Source organism: Morone saxatilis, unplaced genomic scaffold (genome assembly GCF_004916995.1).
Source record: "Morone saxatilis isolate NCDOM2014 unplaced genomic scaffold, NCSU_SB_2.0 Contig10, whole genome shotgun sequence".
NCBI classification, from domain to species: Eukaryota; Metazoa; Chordata; class Actinopteri; family Moronidae; genus Morone; species Morone saxatilis.
Window position 1 is genome coordinate 690,438 of NW_023339652.1, and position 16,928 is coordinate 707,365.

The 16,928-nt window shown below is 45.2% G+C and overlaps 1 protein-coding gene across 1 annotated transcript in view; it reads right to left on the bottom strand.

Annotated features, from left to right (window-relative positions):
* cunh12orf56 (chromosome unknown C12orf56 homolog) overlaps window positions 1–16,928 on the bottom strand; it is a 23,823-nt gene that overhangs the window by 941 nt on the left and 5,954 nt on the right. Inside the window, exons 2-10 of the mRNA XM_035680306.1 lie at window positions 15,394–15,569; window positions 15,167–15,233; window positions 12,586–12,741; window positions 12,035–12,240; window positions 10,449–10,557; window positions 5,137–5,225; window positions 4,883–5,027; window positions 4,165–4,259; window positions 327–431 (exon numbers count right to left, since the gene is read on the bottom strand). Coding sequence (XP_035536199.1) covers window positions 327–431; window positions 4,165–4,259; window positions 4,883–5,027; window positions 5,137–5,225; window positions 10,449–10,557; window positions 12,035–12,240; window positions 12,586–12,741; window positions 15,167–15,233; window positions 15,394–15,569 — 1,148 coding nt within the window. The remainder of the gene's footprint in view (window positions 1–326; window positions 432–4,164; window positions 4,260–4,882; window positions 5,028–5,136; window positions 5,226–10,448; window positions 10,558–12,034; window positions 12,241–12,585; window positions 12,742–15,166; window positions 15,234–15,393; window positions 15,570–16,928) is intronic.

Sequence of the window (16,928 nt, forward strand, 5' to 3'; positions counted from 1 at the left end):
TCGGTGGTCGCTTATGTTGGGAGATTGTGAATTATTCATGTGTGTTGCCCTGAATAACCCTTTGCCGAGACTTTTTAAACATCATGACCTTTCTAATCTCGTCATCTGTACTTGCGCCTTGACACATGAACTGTCGGCACACACTTGATCTTGTTTTGACTCTCAGTTTGGCCTGTTCTATACCGGAGGTCCCTGTGACGCTTTTTCTCGGAGCGTATGTCCTTTGCTACTTTTGAAGCTGCGGCTTTGCTGCCGACACATACACACGGCCTCCCGCCCTGCTGCCTCGCAGATGTCGAGTTATAAACCCTTCCACTGCTGCTCACTTCTCCGCCAGCTCTTCACTCAGAAACTGCTCATGCGAGTCTGGTCTCTCCTGAGAGGCGTACATGCAGGCCTTTCTGCGAACTGCGACTCGGTTTCGCGTACACCTGTGTTCAAACTGCCATAGACAGCCGGCTTCCATTAAAGAGTCATGTCATCAGAAAGCTAAATCAGAGCCCTTGGCTGCGTATAATGAAACAACCCTGCACTGTCCACGACAGGACTGCTCGAAGAGCTGAGCGAATATTGATAAAAGACACAAATGAAATAGCTTTCACATTACTGAGGATGTTGCGTCCTTACCAATCCTACTTGGAAAGAGGCTAAAAGAAAATATTTTTCTATATTGCTTCTTTTAAACTGTGTAAGCCCTGTCAGTGTTGTTAAAGTTACAAGCTCTTGCTCTGAATGCACCACAGGGGGACTTCTAGAGTGTGGGGTGTGAGCGCCTCCCCCCTGCTGTGTGTAGAACTTCTTCATACGTTCATTGATAAAGGTCAAGCTATCTACCAGCAGTCACTTATTTCACTCCTGCTCTGATCCTTCAGTGTTTGTCCCCGCTCTCCTGTGTTTCACACTGTTTGAAGGCTCCTGTATCCTCTGCCTTTTGCAGGAGATTTGGTGGGTCACTTGAAGCCCCTCAGGTCTCAGATTATGACTGTCCCGCCCCGATTTTTAAGGAGTTCTTTCCTCGACTATTGTGCCATCGGGTCCACAGTTATAATAGCCAGTCTGTCCTCTGGATAAGTCCCTGTAAATCGTTTAAACCGATGCAGTTGTCAGCCTTTCTAGTTAAAAAAAAACCTGGCTGGATCCACTGTTCTGGCAAATCCTCAGGCCTCTTATCCTCTACAACTTCCTTCATCTCTAAAATCTTAGAGAATGATTGTTTATTCCCATGCTCATGACTTTAATATGAACAAAAACTTCTGAGATTTTCCAGATCCCGGTTTTAAAATCATTGCCACAGCACAGAATCAGCCCTTTTTAAGAGTTTTTCAATGAAACTTTTAGCTACTGACCTGGACAACCTGTGTTGCCTTTACTTTTAGATGACTGCAGCCATCTTTGTGATACAGTGGACCATGAAATCCGATTGCTCGTTTTGGAGCAGTGGGTGGCGATCATGCCAGCAGCTGGAATGGTTCATTGTCCTCACGCTGTCACAGCGGACTTTCTGTATCAGCCTTGAGACTCTGTGCTCCACTTCTCAGGTGTGCGTCCCAACCAGGCCTCTGTGCTTGGCCCTCTTTATTTTCTTCACTATCTACCCACTCGGCCTCCGATCTCAGGAAACATGCATTGCCTGTCACTGTTATGCGAGCACAGCCAGATCTATTCCCCTCAAAAAGTCTGATTCCTACTCTGTTGACCCATCTGCTAAAAGTGGTTACACAGCCTTTAAAGCTTGGATGTCTTATAATTTCTGAATTGTCGTTAATGAAGAAAAGACAGGAATCAATCGGTTGTGGCACTTCTGTGACGGCCCCCCCCTAGTTGATCTGGTTCTTTAGGCGCCGATATTGGCAAACCAATGTAAAAGAATCTTGGGTGGCTTAAAAGTCTTGACTCAGACCTTAAGACTTGACAGCCAGATAAAAGCGTAGTGAAATCTAGCTTTTCCAGTTAAGCAGCTGGCAGAAAAAAAAAATGAAAAAAAAAATAAAAAAAAAAAAACTGACAAACAGTCCTTCAGAGACACCCACTTGAGACAGTAACCACGCCTTTGTGACACCCGGCTGATTGACTTAATGCATTTTATGATTGGGGTTAGTGGTCCTCAATGCTCGTCTTCAGCTGTACAAAATTGGCGCTCACGTCTTTTAACTGGCACCGCAATATGAGCACATGTCACTATAGCTTCACTCACTGGCTCCCGCCATCTTAGGATTCAATTTTTAAAATTGCTGTTTTATTTAAGCTTTAATAGCCTTGAATGCCTGTGCCACTTTACCTCTCTAGCGCTGCACCCCTACACTCCCAGCCCAGTCTCAGGTCAGCTGACCAGCTGCTCCTGACAGTGGCCTAAAAGCCCGAGGGCTTAAGCTCAGAGTGGGGATCGGAGCTTTTCCGTGCAGTCCCAAAACTTGAAATGTTTTGCCAGCTGCACATTCCCTAGACAGCCACCTCCTCTTGCTCATTTTTAAAACTTCGTTCTTAAAAACCCACTCTTTCTTCGGCTTTGACACCATTACAGCTTGATTTTATGTATATACATTCATATTTTTTATCTGCGGGCAGTGCTTTTTATTATTTTTCAACTTGATTTTATTCTAGTTTTATTCATTATTTTATGTATTGTTTTATTTTTTACTGTGTCCTCATCTTTTATGCTGTGCCTGTCTATTGTTTATCTATGTTATTCTGTACTATGCTTTTTGCGCAGCTACTTGGAAAGCCTTGTGTTTGTTGAAAATCGTGCGTATATAAATAAAGTGGATTGGATTGGATTGGATTGGTAATCTTCTCACCGTAGCCTAGCAGCAGCAGCTCGAACAGCAGAGAGGCGGCGCGCAGCGTCAGATACTCACTAGCTAAGGCCTGAGACAGAGACGTCGACGCGGTAACATTACAGATAAAGGATATAGGATACGTAGAGCGGGAGTCATGTGGGGGAGGTGGAGAGCAGCTCACCTCACGTCAGCAGGAAGGCTCTGGTTCTGATTTGAAGCTCTGGATCACAATCAATCCAGCAGCATTCGGAGGCCAGGACGCCCTCTGCAGGGACAAAAACAGCAGAAATAGAGATCATCCATTAGAGAGTTCAGCGAAGGATAAAGTATGTTCAGACAGCCAGATGGGGGTTTACTTTTTGGCAGAGACAGGCTGACTCTGCCGTTCCAGCCTCTCGCTCTCTTGACGATGCATGCTTAGTGCGCCACGATCAGAGGTTGCTCAGTCGAGGACGCAGGAGCCTGTGTTATCCAGAAAAACAAAAGTAAATCACACAAACAAACCTTGGCCAACAGAGGCGGCGGACCCCCCACTAGCTCGCCAAACGCTTCACATAGCCTTTGGATTTTCCATGCCATTATATAAAACTTAAAAACCTAGTACACAGTAGGGCCTGCATCTCATGCATCTGCGTTCACCTCGTGAGACAAATACATTGTCTAACTTAACAATGACAAGGGACAAGAAAACACTGAATCTGTCTATTAAGTCTGTTAAAAATGACTAAACAAATCTATAAAACAGACAGAGAATTGTATAAAAAATTCCCTAAACAGGAAATAATCAGCTCACAATTCATCCAAATCTCTGGTTTGACACAAACTTCCTGCAGTTACTGAGTTCACTGTTTGAATATAAAATGAAATATCCATAAATTGTGTCACTGAGTCAGTTTATTAATGATAGAAAAGGTCCCTGAAGGAAGCAGGTTGGGAACCACTGACCTAAACTATTAACATTAGGCTTAAAATAGACGCAGCGATCGGTGGTTGTTCACTGTCTGAAAGGAACTGTTAAATCCTGATATAACATTAAAGATAACTTTAAAGATCTTAAAGCCATTTTCCTACAAATCATTTTAAGAAATCATTTTTCTTTTTTTTGTGTGCAAGATTTCAAAAGTTTTATTTTCTGTTTTTGAACTTTAATATATATAAAACCTTTGTGAAATTGAAGTTTCAGACAAAGGGCGTGGGACTATATCAGGACAGCACTGCAGGCTGCGGTCGACCAAACAGACAGACGGACATTATGAAAACACTTATTCACTAACACCAAAAGCCTTCTTAAACTGCTGAAAGTGTATAAATATAAATGTATGTGTGTAAAAACAGCAAGCAGCTTACACACACACACACACACACACACTCTCTCTCTGAAGCTTACAGGAGTTGATCTGCTGTGTGAACGCCACTGAGGCTCTGACAGCCGTGGAGAGATTCCTCCAGAGTCTGAAGCAGGAAGACACACACCTCACTGGACTGAAACAGAGGAAGTCAGGTCGTCACTCAACTGCAAGCAGATCAAACTTCACTCAAATCTACTCTGACTTCTTTAATGTGAGAGACCCCCTAGTGGCAGAAACTGCATCTTGTACTTTCAACCCAGCAAACACTTTTCTATCCAAAATAATTCCTACTTATGTAATCTGATTAAATTTATCAACCAACAGAAATGTACATACTATAGCTTTAAGCTTAGGGTAAAGGCCGATATAAGAATATTTCAGTCGTTATTTTGGGGTTTAGATTATTTAAGATCTGACCTGATCACAAGCTTATTATTATTAATCACAGAGCCTTTACGCTGGGATTGAAAATGTAAAAAAATACACAACACAGACACAGAATTGTATAAAAAGTACCACAAAATGTCAGGAAAATTAATCTCAGATCAATATTCACTGAAAATAATCAGCTTCGTTTCACACAAACTTCCTGCAGTTATTGTGTTTGTGTTCATTGTACAGTTTAAGTTGTTCTCTACTGTTATATACATATTATATATATATTATATAGTCAGTTTATTCAGTGGCAGGAGGTTGGGAACCACTGGGTTAGGGAGCGATGTGAAGGAGGTTACAGGATGTGTTTGAAGGCCTCACCTTCCAGAAGAGTCTGCGCAGTGCGACGTTACGGTGAGCCGCCGTCCTCAGCTCCTGCAGCAGCAGGTACAGACTCTCCACACTGATCTCCTCCTGCAGGAGCTCAGAGCTCAGCTGACCGTACAGGTGAGCTGTCCGCTCCCAGCTGCACACGCACACACACACACACACACGCACACACACAGCAGGTCAGTAATAATGAGGCTGCCTCTGTTCGAGTCCTGTACTGCGTTACAACAGAGAGTCGTTGTTACCTGATGGCAGGAAGCTGATTTACAGGAGGAGAGTCAGACGAAGCTCTGTACTTTCCTCTGTAGAGCGGATCCAACAGCAGCGTGGACCTCTAAAGGTAAATATAGGAGGTGGATATTACTTTTCAATAGGGATGAAGAAAGAAACTATACATTTATGAGCTGTTTTTAAAGTGTGAAATTAAAAATGTCCTTTTAAGCCTTTAAGATCACATTCTCAGTTATATCATTCCAATATTTAACAATGTATGACAAAACAAATTATAAAAAATGCACTTGTTTGTGTTTTTATATGAAAATCCAATCATTTTGTCTTTCTGTAAAACAAAATGTGACACAAACACATAGGACTGCAACGATTCCTCGAGTAACTCGAGTAACTCCATTACAAAAAATGATGGAGGAATTTCCTCGGCCTCGAAGCCTCGTTTGAAAATAGCATATACTTTAGAATACACACGGTAAGTCACAAATACAATAAGGAGTGATTGCACGCAATTTTTCCTGTTTTATTCTATTTTATTGTATTTCTGTGGACTCAAATTTCACAGATTATTTATCGGTACTGTTCCTTTTTATCCTTTTTAAGAATAAGGTATTTTCATTTTCTTTTATTTCGTTTTATTTGTATATCTATTGTGCGGACGTCATATACCGCCTACTCTGCGCTGTATTGCGCAGAATGTTACCGTGTTCTATTAGGATGGCTTCTCGTTATTTTGTGGTTCTGAATATCTTGCTCCTTTTTTTGGAACCTACTCCAGGTGATAGGACATATTCGGCGTAGACGTCCGTGTACTGATCAGTTCGCGATTCTTATGATATTTTATCTGTCTCCTGTAGATTGTTTTTAACCGTCGGCGTTCTGAATATCGTTTCTGGTGATTGTCTATGTGAGGGGGTCTTAGGTTACACAGTCATTGCATATACTGTTCACCATATCACCTAATTAATTTATTGTATCATGCTATTCTCACTTTGCAGGCGACACATGATGAACCACAAGCCCTGTCCAACCCCTCTGCTGTGCTGCTGGAAACCTCTTTTCACTGTTTGTAAAAAATCTTATGTTTCATTTTTTAGTACATTTAATCTTTGCAATTACCCGTGGAACAACACATGTCAAGTCGTTTTCACTAATATTTAAATAATGCGTTAATGATGAGAATCTTTGTTAAGAGTTGAATAAGTCAGGATGTATCTTGTCAGTGAGGAACAATCTAGCATTAGTCAGGGGCCGAAGAAGAGTTCAGGATAAAACTACAAGTGAAGACAAATTCAAACTATTTGCACACCATCCATGCCTTATGGACAATATGAGGAGTTTGCAAAATATCCATAGAAAAGGATGTTTTACATCCAATTATGGATTACCACTGGGCCGATAGTTATATAAAAATATTGCTTGACATGGTATTTCATCTCATTTGAATAGTTGACTTTTAGGTTCTCGACCACAGGGCCCCCAAATATTGTGTTCTGTTTCGCCTCGGTGAGCGCTCTCTTTCCTAATCTCTCTGGTCATGATCCGGCTGGAGGGCGAGAGAAGGACGAGCGCGGGCGGCCGCTAGATGCACTGTGTCTTCGGGCATGAGGAGCGATGAGTTGCGTTTAGTTATTTACTCAGAGCAGTAAATATGAAACAGCGTCCATGATCTATAAGCAAGCAATGCTTATGGAAGATCCTATCACTCTCTGACCAAACTATTTAGTGTTAAGTTTAAATCAACTCCTGCATTATGATATTTGTTTCTCTACCTGTATAGTATCTTACCTCTTTGCTGCCGTTCTTCCATGCTGCACTCATGACATCTCTGCTGCTTTGTCTGTCTCCTGGGTCTGATCCTTCTCTCTCTCTCTCTCTTCTAGTATATGGAGACGTTGCTCTCGTCTACTCTCTCCTGATACCGCTGAGGTTCGTTGACCAGAGACACATCTATCTGTGATATTCGGGCTCACAGATTTTAAATCACCAAATACGGTTGGACTCGGTTATAACGGTGCGCCTCTAAAAATTCTCTATATAATAAATACTCTCTATATCTCTGGTCTCGCTTCACGTGGGTTGATGTCTCAGTAGATGAAGAATCAATACAGACAAGAAGGTATTATGCTGAAGGCCATGCGTACTCTTGAAATGTTGCAAATTAAACTCTGAGTGAGTTGACAAGATATTTAAACGCACTTGACTCCTCCGAGACCTTTCGTGACATAGACTAAGAGGAACGGCCGTTGGCTTAGAAGTGTATTACAAACACAGGAGCCGTCCTCATCTGAACATCTTTAAACGCACAAGTAGGAAGAGAGACAGAGAGTAGCACAGTCTTGAGTGAAGAGAGTTGATGGATAGGAGAGATACCGCTCGCTCCAGACCTACGAGATCAGATCAGGAGAGGTGACAGGAGAGCGCCCGGAGGATAAATACCAGCCCGCGATGAGTTTACTCTCAGGTTTTAGTCAGATTACTAGAGAAGTTAACTAGAGAAGTTCACACTATATGCGGTGTTTAGTAACATAGTCATTGAATTAATTACGCATTTGTAGCTAGAATGGATTCAATTGCTCGTTTTCTCTGTAATATTTCAATCACAATCACCGCTGGTGACACGTGATAGACCCGATCTGAGTCGGGCGTCTGCCGCGCCCTTTTATGTGCGCGTGGCAATCTTTAGCATACTGTGGCGTCAGCCGATACTCCTGTATCCCCTTCTCTCGTGTCCGCTCTCGTCTGGTGGAGAAGACAATATGAAGCTCTATTTCGCCTAAATCACGACTCGGCCTCATATAAGCAGGATTCATATATATGTCTCTAACACAATCCTTTTTTATGGGATTATTTTGAACCTCTAATTAATTTTGGTTCCTCAATTGCTAAAATGCTGACAAGATATATATGCAGCATATGTGCGCATCCTGATTTGATATAGTGTTCGATTTCTTTCTAGTATTTCTTAATCATATCTTCTCTACACGCACCGTTGTACGATTGAGTGATGCTCATAACCAACCGTGTAATCGCGCTTGACTGTCATTCATACTCTTAACAAGAAGATTCATATTGACTCTATATTTAATATATTCTAATGCTGGATGAACTGATATAGCGTGTATCGTAAGTGGTCTCAAATTGCATTCCAAGGATGATTTTATCTAAAAGAGAGAAAAAAATGCTGGTGTGGTGTAGATAAGAGTTCTCTAGCCAAGTCGCACACAGCAGGGCGGTTTTACCATGCGCGGGTTGTTCTCTGTTCTGACTCGATAGCAGAGTAAGCTGAACGTACTACAGGACCATAATAAGCATGTATACGTGATGCTCCGCTCAGAGGCTCTATTTAATCTGCACGTCTGGAATAGTAATCATCAAGCCTAATATCTAATGCGCTCCTGCATGCCTATACCCGCGTGCTGCCTTGCGCGGCATCGGTAGCTTGAGTTCAGATGGGAGTGTTTGGTCTCTCAGTCGGCTCTTCTACCATACCTCGCAGATGATACAGAAAATACGCCTCAAACGGGAGCGCGACCAAGCCAGCGGAACGTGGGAGCGGTGCGCTGTGTGCCGCTCTGTAGTGACTAAAGGCCGTTCATACATTATCGTCTCTCGCACACCAAATATACACAGTCCAGGCGGCGAGCTTAATCCTGTGATGTTAGTTCAGTCCACTAGAATAAATAGAACTAAGATGAAAAAAATTTAACAAACTCGGAAGCAGAATGACGGATGCGACTGCTATTAGGGTCTAATGACTCCCGCCTAAGTTAAGAACTCTGAGTCATGTCTTTCATGATCTTTAAAGGCCAAAGTAGTGTTGATAATAGTCGAACAAGGGATCGTTCGATTGTATGACTGGTTGTCTCATCAAGCGCGTCGCTGAAGACGGAAACTCGTCATACTCGGGCTAGACAGCATATACAACAGTAGAGAAACGAATACTGCCGTTATTTTACCATCGTCACTATCATACAGTATGTCATGTACCGTGCCACTCGCTACTGGGATGGCGCTAGTACAATGAGCACTTGCTAGCAACCACAAATATACTAAGAGGTGGTCAAATTGTAGACGCTCGCCACTGACTGACTGACACGGACACAGTTCGAACGATCGAGCCACCGACCCGCGCGCGAGCTGTTCCGGGCGACGTCCGTACAGCCGATAATGCGGGTTGGTGGTGCGGGAGCATTGAATAATGTCATCACCTTGTTACGAGAGGGTATACGATGGCTGGTTACTCACCGCCAGGTTGTGCATCATCTCATGTCAGTTGTTGGTTTTAGTACGGTCGATTATGCATCGCTGCTGCTGAGACGAGCCACTTGATTGAGCAGGTAAGACGTTGGACGTTACACGGAAGATGCAATCGAGCTCTGGTTCCGCCGACTGGTCCTGCTAGCCAACCGGCTCTCCTGTAAGAAGGCTCAGTATGCTTTGGTGTAAAGCTTGGAAATAAACTCCCCTTGATCCCGTCTTCTTTTCATTTCTCTTCCGATTTATCTGTCTTCTTCTTCTTCCTCTCTTCCCGCTATTTACTGTTTTGGATTTTACGTCGTAATAATCATTGCGCATACGTGCAGTGTGAAGAGAGTGATGCTTATAGCATGGAATATCCATGTAGTGCAGACTGAATAGGAGGTTGCCACTGGATGTTGGCAGTAAAGATCCGGTCAAAACATTGAGTATTTGATCTAAATTGAGACATCCGGATGCTATAATATAGTAGAAGATTTTTTTATAAAACATACAGCAGAATGAAAATATTTATAATACATAAAATGACGAATAAGATAAATGAATAATCGGAGTGCAAATATATGTGAAGCGCTCCCCATTGAGCTCACGGCGGGATCGCGCTCATTCAAGCGGATAAAAATAGCCGTCGGCCCGGCCTCTCATAAGTATATTAAGTAAATTTAATGAGCGAAATTGTATGAGAATGCATAGAAAATAAAGAAATAACCAGAATAAAGTATTGTAAAATGTACTTATATTTATGTTTTTGATTCAACTTGAAACCGTAAGATAATATAATCCGTGGATAACCTTAGCAAGTAGCTACAACTCGAAAAGCTTAAGAATACTCATGTAAGCTTATTTGTAATTTTTGATAATTTTAAATTCTTTTATTTGTTTTTCGTAGATACCATGTCCAGTACAGAGTAAGCCTGACCCTTTGATATTATTATTTTCTTCTTTTGTCTCAATCTGCACTCAATTCAATACTTCAGTGTCATACGGCACCCTCGCGGAGGGGCTCCTCTCGCAGTAGTTGGAAGATCGTGAAGCCGAGGAGCTAACAGACATGGCCATCTATACCTACGTTATACAGGTTCCAGGAAGCAGTGCGCTGCGCGTCAGGATCCAGGACATGCGCCAGGAGAACAGACGCTCCTGTCCGGATACCAATGGCTGGGAGAGTCACGTTGGGACTAGGAGGAGACCATAGGAGGCGCGGGACGTTGCTACCTGCGGTGCGCGACGGGCCTGTTGAGCAGGTATCGAGACTCCCTCCCGCATGTAGATCCCTATGCCAATGGACAGCTTGTTTCGACCCAAACAAGGCTAAGCTAGTACTTTCTTGGTGCGCAATGTTGAAGATGATGTGTCTCTGAAGTAAGGATTTCCACCTACTCTGGCGTGCACGTTCTGATCTATTCCCGGATAATGTTTGGCTGATCACGGAGGTTGTAGTGTTGTATCGCTGTGGCATTCACGCAGCAAAGGTCTGTCTCATCCTGACATGCTCTATGCTTTTTCTCTCGCTTCTTTGGATTACCATAGCACTCTGTAAAACGGAGGGGGGTGGTGGGCTTAGATTCAGGTATCCGTATGTACTCGCGCTCCATCGGTTCAAGACATAATTTGGGTGTATATCTGTATCTAGCCTGTTTGTGTAAATTCAACAACAATTGATTCAATCTGCCCTGGCATATATGCTGGGCTAGGTGTTATAGTCTTTGACAGCTAGTGTCTCATTTTTTTCAGATTGGTCGATTTATTGAATCGTGTGCTTCGCTGCCAAGCATTCAGCCTGCTCCGATAACGGGGGGGTGCTTCGTGTGGCTGACAAGCCGACGGCGGTAGAGTACGTTTTAGTGGTGGGCCAGGAGGTCACTACCTGGTTTACACTACAAAACATGTTTTGACATGTATGGCAATGGTAACAAACAGTTTAATGTCTAAACTGAAAATCCTGAGGCCTCTTAAATTGCTCTCGATGCTAGCTGAAATCTTCTTGGATACCGCGCGCTAGGTAAGGTGGACACAGCAGTATAGACTCAGGTGGAGGTTTCAACCTTTGTTATGTGGTTGTCTATCTTTTAGCGCGCCCCCTTGAGATACTCCAATTGTTGGAGACGCTTGTTTCAAACTCGTTTTTTTATGCCTCTCGATGTGTCTGATCGATTGTCTAGATTTCATGCCACCATTAGTACAGGTCGTACGTTTTATCCTCTTTAGCGAGCATGCATTTGGTGTAGGGATACAGGAGCAACTCTAGTCACCACCACACACACACGAACGAGCGCGGTGCACATACCTACGGAAAGGACCGATCAGGGATTGCATTGTTCTTCGTTGTGATATGATCGGTAGTTTCTTGTCTAGTTGTCTGGATGTGGCGGTTTCTCTACGCTCTACATTTGTTCTGCTATTGATTGCTTCACGTGTGGGATCATGCAACAGATTAAAGCCTAACACCATGAGTAATACATACAACATGTCATCTCTGCTCTCCCTTTCGGGTGAATATCACAGGCGTACGAGTCTACATAGCTCTAGTCTTTAAACCTCACATATGCTACCTACTGTATATGATTAGTTGTGCCTTCCGACTGAGACTGAAGGAGACAGTGTATGGTTGTTGAAGTTTCAGGATGTACATGACAGTCTGGGGGGCTCTCTCACATCCAGAGAATAACAGAGAAGCAGGTTGATGAAGAGCAGTTGGATGGAGTGCGATGAGGAGTTGTGTGGTGCTTCACCACCATTTGTTCATTGTGCGGGCAGCTGGCTCGCCGTGTGAAGTTCGCGCGCTGGGCTGCTTGCGATTGGTCAGAGTTGTACCGGGAGCCGCAATTACCGACAGTCTCCTTCCTCTCAAACAACAGAGCCTGCTGATTAAAACCACAACACACTGAATAAGCAGCAGTTCCGACCTTAACAATCACTGCTTCTCCGCACGCTGGTTGGACAGGACACAAGCGGAGCGTCCGGTGTGTATGTTGGTTGTATGTGTCCCGTTGCGGCTGTAATATGCGATGCCACCTCTGTCCAAGAGCGTTTTTTGTTTTTTTTTTGGGCTCGCCGTGCCGATGGGGGACTAAAATCCTTGTCATTCTTGGGTTCAAATCTAGAGATTAAAAGCACCAATGATCGTAAACAGTTGTTGTTGAAAAGGCATTGTGGTTCAACGGATAAACGAGTCAAGTGTGTGACAGGTTGAGACAACCACAGACGCTGACGCCGGAGACGACAGAAAAGGGACGGTATGACGCCGCATTCGACAGGGCGTCCGGTGGAAACGCAGCGTTACCCTGCAATAAAGCGTGGACAGCAGGTTTCTCTGAGTTGAACATGGTGGTTGAAGACGAGTGGTAGATGGAAGAACTCAACTAGCATACAGGAGATACGAGATTAGAGCCAGGTCGTATTAGCACTGGTTAAGGATGACGTGACAGATTAGAGCCCTTTAAAGCTTTAAACAGGTATGTCTGTGTAACCCTCTACCACCACCAACGCGGTTAAGTCAATTAGCTATCGCCGGCGGGCGCTGCCGTCTTGGCTTCCTGCTGCGCGTTTTCTGGCGCCGGCCGGCGCGCGGAGGGGCGCGGCCCGGCCGCGGTCCGGTCGCGGCCGCGGTGTTCCGGCGCAGGGGAAAAAAAAAAAAAAAAAAAAAAAAAAAAAAAATAATAAAATTTAATAACAAAGAACTTAAAATGGGAGAGAAGGTGATTGTTGCGGACTAATAAATACCATGCTAGCAAGCACCCAGCCTCTCCCATCCTCACGACTCTGTCTCCCGTGGGTGTGCTGCAACTTCTCCACGTCTAGTTTAGGCTGGCGACGCATCTGCTGTCCGGACGCTCCCAGGGAGGACAGACAAACCTGTTGCTACCTAAAAGCTTGCGTAAGCTGCTGTTGTCCTGCCCGGTTATGGGAGAAGAGATTGGGAGGAAGAAGGCGGGAGGGTTAAATTGTTTAGGAGTACACTTACCTGACAGGGCTAAGATGTCGGTGTTTCACTATACCACAGGCCCGAATATCTCTCTCCACTTCCCGGGTTCGGGAACAGGACAATGTGGAATCATGTGTCAGGCTGAAAAGCTGCCGTCTCTCCTGCCTGCTCGCTGTAAATGATCCCGCCCTCGGCGTGTCTCGAGGAGCTCAGGGATCTTATTTATAAGAGGGCTCAGCTTGACTGCTGGCCTCGCACTGGTCACTGTTCACTGAGGACATTCACAGAACCATCAGCAATCGCACAGGTGTTTACGCTCTTGAGGAGCCAAATGTCTTAACTTTGTCCTCGCAAATCTCCTATATGTTGTTATCTATTATTTCACCCTGTTCTACTCGCCTGGTGTTTGTTTTTAAGCCAATAGTCGTGTCTGGTTTTTAATATATGGGGGGGGTGATATTGTCCTTTTTTTTTTTCGACTGTGCTTTAATGTGGAGCATGGTTGTTATTTTGTAGATGTTTGAATTAAATGAATGTTTGTTTGTGACTCGTCCTCGTCCTCTGTGTGGTGTTTCTGTCTTCTTCTTGAGGTTTTGGGATTATTCCGTGTCCGTTTCTCTCTCTTGGTGTCTGGACTGGGAAGGAGACGTGTTGTCTTTTTATTGCGTGTCACTGAACAGAGACTGTTGCCCGGTTCGGAGGCGATGGCGGCGCGCGTAAACTGGATGAGTGTGGATTTAAACACTGTTCTTCATTGCCTCATGCTGTTCTCACTTGCTCGACCGCGTGGGTCTCACCACGCGGAGACGTCTTACAGCACACCACACACAGCACAGCACACGACGACCACACACACACGAGCACACGCAGTACTAAGTGATTAACTCTTCTGGGGAAAACGTTCACCAAGCCTTTTTGGGACATCATCCAGGGTTCAAGGGATGAGCAGAGATCTGCAGGTCCAGCGTCAACAGTCACATCAGCCTGCGTGTATTGAGTGTCGTTGAGCTTTGATCAGACGTTGGGCCCAATAAAATAAAATTGGAGACGCGTTCCTGGTTACGCTAGCGCCCTGTCGGGGTCGAGACAATGGTGTTTACATTTCAATGTGCCAGCCCCCGGGACCCGTCCATAATTCAACCATCATCGTTTCTGGGGATCAGCTTGAAACTGTATTCCCTGTCGTCAAACGGCCGTGGAATGCTGTAACCTTGCCCCGCACGTGCTACAGCCGTTTTTTCGGCTTCACTCGTTCTTGCGGCCTCAGTGTGTGAAGCGTGGCTGTTCACTGGGAGGCGGCTCCCGCTTCTTCAGACGCAGCCGTCGAACGGGGTTAAATTTGGGTAAATAAAAATGACACAAAAACTGAGAGAAGGCGACAGATGGCCGGAATCAGCTGGAACCGCGTGTGCTCTTTCACATTCCCAACACCTGAGGCCAAAGTGTGGTTAAAAATATCTAATAGTCCACAGGAGATGAACCAATCAGGGACGTTAAATGTTGTTGAATATAAAGTTGAGTAGTTTGTTATTCATAGTTTGATTCTGGATATTTATTAACTTTGGTATATAGAAACTCCCTCAGGACACGGGTGGGTTTTTTCAGCAGTTGTTGATTACATCCACAAGAACTTCAATAAAATCAAGACCCAGGCGCTCTTAGATGGAGACACCTAGTAAGGGAGGGAGGCACCTGCGTGGCTGATTACTCAAGTGGAAGAGTACACAGTACCCTCAAATATTGTACTTTTAAAGCATCCATTTTTAGTGAGACGGGCTATATCGGCGTTCAAAATCCAGTGTTGCGTCCTTTGACTGTGACTATAAGTTTGGCTGGTTTGGGTGTCCTATATAAGTGTGTACATTGGTTGTGATGAATACATCTCGAGTGGGATCGCGCCCTCTCTTTTGCTCTCGTCCAGGCCTCTGCCTGTCACCAGCGATCACAGTGAAAGAGGACGGAGGGGAGGTTAGGCAGATGTTAGCGCCGCACGCACGCTCTGGCCTTCCTGTGCCAAGCTAGAGGACTCTCGGGCGCCTCGCCCGGGAGTCCAGGCCGCCTCCCTGGCCAGCCCGCGCGTCTCCCTTACCGCTGTGGGGCAGCCAGCTCCCCCACCTCCACCGCCTGGTCACCGCGTGGACTGGCAGAAAGGAATCGGTGGAACGCATCGCCAGGGCAGTCAGGCAGGTACGGCGTGACGGGCGGGTTGTGACTACAGTTGCGCCGTGGTGTGTGATCCTGTGGTGTGTGGTATCGGGTTCCATCCTGTTGAGAAGGAGGCATGAACAACCGGTACTGTGTGGGGTCTGAGTGGTTCCAAGGGGGGTGCCGGACGGGTGGATCGGGTTCATTCTGTCTCGCCTGTTGAAAGGAGGGGTGCCCGGAAAGCGGCCAGGGAGGAGAGGGAGGGGGCCGAGGCTCGGCACCTGCTACGCGCCGTGTTTCAGCCATACGCTCCGGAGGGACTTACATCCAGGGCCTACAGGAGCTCGTGGAACGAGGGTTCATTAGTTGTGGAGTTGGCATGATAAAAGACGAATAGGTCACCAGGAACTGGGACCCCACGCGGCGTCTGATCGCCGCGACTGAGGACAGTTTGACCCGCTTCAGTTGCTAACAGCAGCGGTACCCAGTTAGCACGCTCCTCCGCTCGGAGTTTTCAGGCAGAGCAGGCCGCCGGGGCGGTCGCAGGAGGAAAACCCAGACTATATTCTCCTCTCCATAAAATGTATCGATCCCAGTGCGTGTCACCAGGCAGATCGAGGGCGGCCTTGATAAGAGTGTGTGGTGTTTGTAGGCTGCAGCCCGGTACCAACACTATTGTTGGCTAATCGAGTATTCGATTCGAAGGATCTCATGATTAACGAAGGTCTCACATCGGCGGATTAAAAAGCTACTTCTTTGCTTCAATTAGAAGCCGCCATATGTAGTAAACGCCATACGAATTAGAAAACAAGACAAGATCACTTAGAATAGATAGCAACCAATTGGTGTTTCCGTTTTTTAAGAAAACCAAGTTGACATTTAGGTTTGATGGTATACCCATCATTATAAAAGTAGTAAACCGTTTCAGTCAAAGTGTCCAGTGAAAATAAAGATAAATTGGACCCTTCAGAATACGGGTACGCCAGCTCCCACTCCGTTTAATGCTACACACACCACCACATGTGTGTCCTTAAGTTTTACGATTTTTAAATTTAAAGATTTAAAAATAATCCCAACACCTCGACATCTTCTGTCTCGTTCCTGTTACTTACTTGTCGCTTTGCTGCGATGCGTTGCTGCATTTTCGCTGTGTTTTCACTGTTTCTCGCGGTCGGTTGCCCGGTGAAGTCTGAGCAGCGCTGTGCGCCCTCTCCATTTCAACCCAAGCACTGGTAGGCTAACCTTTGACATTTCTCGAGTACCATGGTAACGCGTGGTGCAGACGGTGGGGAAAAGTGATTAATCAGACTTTACTCGGCGTTACGTGAACAAAATAACGTTGTTGTATACTTACACGGCGGGTCTCCCAAGCACTGTAGGGCGGGGGACGCACAGCGGTGTGACGTAAGGCACGTTGTGTTGCACACTGAAGAAGAATCCGTCGCGGAAACGTGGGAGCTTGAAATGTGGTAATTAAAC